At 45.7% G+C, this 6,927-nt stretch overlaps 1 protein-coding gene across 4 annotated transcripts in view; it reads right to left on the reverse strand.

Annotated features, from left to right (window-relative positions):
* Htr7 (5-hydroxytryptamine receptor 7) overlaps nt 1-6,177 on the reverse strand; it is a 93,330-nt gene extending 87,153 nt beyond the window's left edge. For all 4 annotated transcript variants that reach the window (XR_007830657.1, XM_051146368.1, XM_051146366.1 and 1 more), the window contains exon 1: nt 5,355-6,177. Coding sequence is in view for 3 of the 4 variants with exons in the window: in XM_051146368.1 (XP_051002325.1) it covers nt 5,355-5,902 (548 nt within the window). In the remaining variant the exon portion in view is untranslated. The remainder of the gene's footprint in view (nt 1-5,354) is intronic.
* Between the last annotated feature and the right edge of the window lie 750 nt (nt 6,178-6,927).

Raw genomic sequence — 6,927 nt, forward strand, 5'->3', positions numbered from 1 at the left:
GGGGCCTAATGGTTACCTTCATTGCCGTCTTGGTTGAATTTATCGTCACCTCTGGGTGTGTCTGTGAAAATGTTTTCAGAAAGGTTTAACTGAGAAGGGAAGACCCACCATCAATGCGGGCAATGCTATATCATGAGCTAGTGTCCTGGACAGAATTACAAAGAGAAAATAGTACAACCATTATCCATCTTTCTCTACTTCCTGACTGTGAAAACAATGGGAACAGTGGTTTTATGTCCTGACCCATGCCTTCCCTGCTGTGATGAGCCACCCCCTCAAGCTATGGAGTGAAACAAATCTATTCATCCGTAAGTCTCTTCTCAGATTTTGTCACAATAAGGAAAGTATTCCATATATCATTCCTTAATTGACTCAAAACAAGCAACCCCTCAATATGTCTGCCTTGCATCTATTTGAGTGAGATGCTCCCTGTAAGCTTGGGCAGTTTAAGTACTGGTCCCCAGCTGGTGGCAGTGTTTGGGGAAGCGTAGGAGGTGTGGCTTTGCTGGGAATAGTGTTGTCACTGGAGATGGACTTTGAGAATCTAGACTGTCATCATTCCAGGCTTGCTTGCTCTGCTTCCTGTTTGTGGTTCAGAAAGTGAGAGCTCAGCTTGCTGCTCCAGCCATGATGCCTGCCTGTTGTCATGCTTCCTTGCCATGACAGTGATGGACTCTTGTCTCTGGAGACTCATAAACCTAAATAAACCCTTCCCTCCATAGGTTGCCTTGGCCATGGTGTTTTACCATGGTAATAGAAAAGTAAGTAATACAAGGTCCACAGAGTGACTTGATGAGAAACCAACATTCAGAACAGCTGCATGCATAATAGCACAAGCAAAGAGTTATATATAAAGCAAACGGTTACATCATTGTACAATGAGAGACAACTCAGAAATAAAAACAACTGGACCACTAGCAGGCTAAAGACTACACATGAATCTTGTGCACATTATGATGAGCATAGGAAGGAGGACTCACAGGAGTATGTGCTAAAGCTGGACATGGTAGCACATGCCTAATATCTCAGCACTAGGAAAGTTGAGGCAGGAGGACTGTGCCAGCCAGAGCTACATAATCACACTTGTCACAAACAAAATCCAAACCAAAAATGTAGCATATACTATAGAAGTCCAGTTCTACCTTTTTAGAAGTTCCAGTCAAGCAAAACTATGTTATGACGCTAAAAGTCAGGACATTGGCTTAAATGACAAAACAATTTTTCATTCATTCTCTCCTCAGTTCTAATAGAGGTTACAATGCACTGTGAATAAAGAGGAAAGAACGGAGATCTCTGTGAGTTTGACACTGTTGTGTTTTGTTTTGTTTTTTTTATACTACTGACTAAAAAGACTACAGAATTTTTATACTCTTGACTATAATTTGGCTCTGTTGTTACCAAGCTCTACACTTAGGATGTGCACTGTTCTATATGTGTTTCAAAAAGTAAGTTTTAAAATATATTTCAGATGTATGAAAAGCTATTCAAATAAGATTGTATCTACCTCTGGAACATTTTTTTAAATCTTAATAAAATTGGTGTATGCTAATTCCTAAGGGGACCCACCAGAGATAACCCATCTCCTGAGCTGGATGTCCATCAAGCTCCTGTGCTGTTTTATGCACCTATATCTTTTTTTTTTCTGGTTTTGTTTTTGTTTTTGTTTGTTTGTCTGTTTGTTTGCAACAGGGTTCCAGTGTATAGCCCTGGCTGTCCTGGAACTCATTCTGTAGGCCAGATTGGCCCCAGACTCCAGAGATCCATGTGCCTCTGCCTCTCGAGTGCTAGGACTAAAGGGATGTGTCACCACTGCCCAGCTACCTTTTTTTTTAAATGCTTCTATTTCTTATATAATCTCCAAAAACAACAAATAAAGTTTATTCTGTATGTTTTAAAGCTGTATATATTAGGGGATTTGAGGCTGGGTCTGGTGGACACGCATCTACAGTTCAACCACTTGGGAGGAAGAAGCAGAAGGGTTGAGATTTCAAGGCCATTCTGGGCTACACAGCAGATTTGAGACAACCGTTGGCTATGTGGCTTCATAGAGGAGAGTTTCTAAGAAAGGCACAAGGGAGCTTTGATGATAAGAGTATCTTTCCTGGGTCGTTGATGACATGAGTTGGATTGGACATTTAAGATCCATGCATTAGACAACTGTCATTTCATAGCTGTAATCCAACATCTGGAAAGTGAAAGCAGGAGGATTATGAACTCAGGTGCAGCCTGAGCTGCATAGCAAAGCTTTGTTGCAAAGGGAAAAAATGTGTGTATTTTATTATGTCTAATTTTATCTTAACTAATATTTTTTTTCAAAGATTACAGTGCTTTTTCCCTGGGATCGCTCTGACTCCCGGGAATACTTTATCACTTCAATCAATCTTTGTTCACTCTGATTATTACTATTTTATTATTATCATCATTATTCTAGATTCTTCATAGGATATGAATAGGGTGTGAAAATGAAACTAAAAAGATGAGTTTTAATATTACAGTAGCCCTGGTAATATAGAACTTATAAAATGAACAGTAAAGAAGAAAAGACAGTTGTAGACAAAGTTCTTTGAGCTTAACCATGAAGAGGCATAAAAACAAAAGGAAGAAATAAGTCCAAAAACAAGGAGTTCTTAAAGATGGAAGACAGCAATTAACCTAATAGAGAAGAAAAGTCAAAGACCAAAGTAGAAGCATTAATAAAAATCCAAGTCTTTGAGAGGGATGGGATGAAAAGAGTTTTCTAATCTGATAGTTGCTACTTCTGTGAAATGGGTGCAGCATGGGAATTTTGAGGCCTATGGAAAACAATATGGTTTTGCATTAGAAACAGCTGTGGAAAGAGCCCAACATGGTAGGACATGGTGGGAAGAAATTTCAGGTTTCACTTTGGACTGGTTAAATGCCCAACAGATATCCAAAGTCATACAATTGTGTGGTATGAGCTAAAAAGAATAGTGAATCATGTTACTCATCCTTGGTTGTCCGGAGCAAAGTGCAATGCCACCTCTGTTATTTACTCAGGGAGTGAAAGAAGAATAAATTATTTTGAGGGTACCTTTGGTGTTACTGGCATGCTCTACAGTGGAACTGGAGAAACTTCTTTTCCCTGAAATAAATTCACCTTAGTTATAAACGCATCTTCTTCCAACTTCTAGCTTTGGGGATTCTTGAGAGAAAATTCGGTATTTCTGCCAATTTTATCAAGTTCTCATTCTATCTAAAGAAATAATATGCAGATCTAAAATTCTATTGAGGAGGGAATCACCAATGTTTCAATTCTTGGAGGAACAAATGATACAAAGTATGCCTATATTGCTACAATCTGTTATAGTCACAAGGATATAGTTAATGAAAACCAGAGTCTTGCCAAGAATTAACCTCTACTCTGTACTCAGGACATCCCTGCTGGTCCTAAATTGCACATGCACACAGAGCGAAGGATACTTTTAGCCCAAGTATAGGAATGATAGGGTGAGCTCAGCCAAACCTGAATGTGCCCACAGGAACGGAGGCACGGGCTGACAAGTTAGCACAATGTGCTGTTTGTCATTTTCCAATTATGAGATGAAGAAAGGGTTATAACGGCATCACTTGCAGCATAAATTGATATTTGTTTTATTACACTGAGGTTCATTTACAAGGTCACCATTCATGGAATAACTCTTGGTTGGCAGAGCAGTCAGCATCTACACATGCAACTCATGGATATACTTATTATGTATATTAAGTGCAGTCTCCCAGTTCCTCTTGTCACAGCCAGGCTGTAAATGCATATGGTTTTTTGGTCATTTTTAACTACAGTAATTCAGAACTTCAGCTGCCAGATTTGGTGCCAATATTCTCACATAGGCAGTTCACGCTCCTGTCTTAAAGTAATTCTTTGTTTGCTGTCAGAAGCTCCTTCTGTGACACATAAAATGGGCAGGATCATTTTTTAAAAATATATAAGTCACTACCTAAATGTGACTACAATATGCTTCCTTTTCTTGACAAGTATCCCCTTTCCTGTCATTCCCTTTACTTAGTAACTATAAACTCTGGTCAAGTAGCAAAGTAAAAGAACAGACACAGCAAAGCACACATACCAGTGTTTTCAAGGAGGAAAAACAAATGCAAGGAAATCTCAGTTACACGCCACTGTTCCCTCTGAGGCACTGTCATTTTAAATGCAGAGGGATCAGTCATTCTCCCCATGCTGAAAGATCTACACCTTTAAACATACTGAGGGTCCACTAAGAAAATAAACAACTGTTTCTCTGTCTCATTAAACACAACAGGGTATGGTCCTGGGCTGGTTTGTGGTCATCATCAGAATTCCAAGTGTGTATATTAGGGTTTAATGTTTCAATTCCAAGTGAAACAGGACGGTTCTGTAGCCGGTGAGTGTTGAAACTATACCTCAAGTTGTCCTTTGCGTATGTCTAAGGCCAAAGACCAGCTCCATGTCAAAATTCTGTAGTCTTAAGAGTCTGAAGAAACTCCAGGGGTTCTCCTCGTCTACCATGACAGCCAAAGTGGCATTTCTCTCTCTCTCTCTCTCTCTCTCTCTCTCTCTCTCTCTCTCTCTCTCTCTCTCTCTCTCTCTCTCTCTCTCTCTCTCTCCCCACCATCCCTGACAGATGGTCAACCTCTGCTTCAATTCTTCCATTGGGAGTTCTCGAGATTATATTCCTAGATTCCCAAGGAATATGACCAAAGACTAGAGCCAACCTTGCAAACAGGAGTAAGACTCCAGTCGGTAAGCTTGCAGGAGACTGGCAGCATGGCCAAACACTGAAACCAGACTTCCAGGAGAACAAGACTCATAATTAGCATTCGTAAGAGCGCAGCGTTTAAGAGCCCAATACTAGGACCATTCAAAGGCCTTGCTTCAATCCTTCAAAGTAGCTCCTAAAATCTGGGAAACACGGTGCCTTTTCCCTCCTGACTGATTTCTTAAAGAGAGAAATGATTTTATGGGTCACAGCAACGGCTTGTCAAGCTAGAGAGCATCAAACCAATCCCATCCCCCAAGAGAAAAAACAAACAAAACAAAACAAAAAACCCAAAAGCAAAACAAAACAAAATACAAGCAAAGAGACCCCTGGTGGAATTGATAGTGCTTAAAAAGCTCCGGTCTTAGAATCATCATCGCCACACTAAACCAGAAACATTTCAAGGTTTCTTTTAAAGGTATGCTTAGCCTGTGCTTGAAGTTGCTTGATTGGTGTAGGGGGTGATGGGTGTGGGACTGTATTTTAAGCTCAGCCCTTCATCCCTCGGTGAAATCTGGCTTGATCCTCCCAGGAAAGGCTGGCGCGGGCTCAGAGCCCAGCACATCCCCAGCGGAGCCTGGGACGGGGCGGCCTGGCCCTTACCTGTCGATGCTGATCACGCACAGGGTCATGATCGAGGCCGTGCAACACATGACGTCCATGGCGATGAAGACGTTACAGAAGAAGTGGCCAAAGATCCACTTGCCCCCAATGAGGTCGGTGACACTAACGAAAGGCATGACCGCCACAGCCACCGAGAGGTCAGCCAGCGCCAGGGACACAATCAGGTAGTTGGAGGGCTGGCGGAGCTTCTTGACGAAGCACACCGAGATCACCACTAGGCAGTTGCCCGCGATCGTCAGCAGCGTGATGAGCGTCAGGATGGAGCCGATCACAACTTTCTCGACTCTGCCATAGTTGATCTGCTCCCAGCAGCCGGAGACATTGTCCGGGGGCGCGTCCCAGGTGGGAGCAGGGCTAGCCGTCACCTCTGGGAAGCCGCTCAGCAGGTGCGGCATCCAGGAGCTCACTACAGGGTGGGCGCCACCGTCGGGGCTCAGGTCCTGCAGCCCGCGCCCCACCTCCGGCAGAATGAGCGAGCGGAGATGCCCATAGAGGTCGGGGCGGCCGCTGCTGTTAACGTCCATCATCCTTCCCAGCGCCGCTGCCCATGGAGCCGGCGCCGCCGCCAAGCGCCACGGCTGCCGGCCCCAGGGCTGGATTCACCTTGCCCGCTCGGCTCCGCGCGGCCCAGCCATAGGGGCCGGCGCTGGCCACTGGGGGGCGCCCGGATCGGCCTCGCGACCCCGCACGTCCCAGGGTCCCCCTAGCCGCTGCGGGTGACGCGTGGGAGAGGACTCCCCGCGGGAGGCGCCAGCGGTCCCCGACGGGCGCTCCGGGAGGCGCGGGGTGGCGAGCCGGGCCGGGCCGGGCTACCGGCACCGCAGCCCCGCAGTGGCGCGCGCCGGGGCCCGAGAGCGCCGGGCGGCCGCAGCCGAAGTTGCGGAGTGCGCCCCGCCCCTCGCGCCCGCCGCCGCCGCCGCCGCCGCTGCCGCTCCCCTGCGGCAGCAGCGCCGCGTCCCAGCCACCGCCTCCGGCTGCCACCAGCGCCCCACGGGCTCCAGGACCGGCTTCCCCTGCTGGGCAGCCCCGCCGCGCCGCACGGTGCAGCCCCCGGCTCTCCCTGCCGCAGACCCCCTGGCCTCAGCACTGAAGCAAATGACAAGCCGGTGGGAGCTGTTTGCTTTTCAATTAGACTAGGGGATCAGCGCAAGAGCCGGCGAAGAACCTCATTGGAGAAATTTCTTAAATCCCTTAATAAATTTTTTTAAAAGAAAAAATTTTGAACACCACAGTAAGCATCAAATAGATACTTCCGTTTCCCATTTTCACCACGTATGAGAGAAAACGAAGACAGAAAAGAAGAAGCAGCCACAGCAGCAGATGGGGGTGGGTTAGGAGCTCTGATGAAAAGAAAGAAAAAAAGGGGGTGGGAGTGTGGGAAACACCAAGGGAGCAGTGCCTAGGGCCCTGGCACTGAGCATCAGCTTTCAGGGGGCTTCCCTTCAACTCTGCCTAACCTAAAGCAGGCCTCCGCTTGAAAAGAAAAGAAAAGAAAAAGAAAAAGAAAAAAGAAAGAAAGAAAGAAAGAAAGAAAGAAAGAAAGAAAGAAAGA

The sequence above is a fragment of the Acomys russatus genome, chromosome 5, assembly GCF_903995435.1.
Source record: "Acomys russatus chromosome 5, mAcoRus1.1, whole genome shotgun sequence".
In the NCBI taxonomy this organism is placed as follows: Eukaryota; Metazoa; Chordata; class Mammalia; order Rodentia; family Muridae; genus Acomys; species Acomys russatus.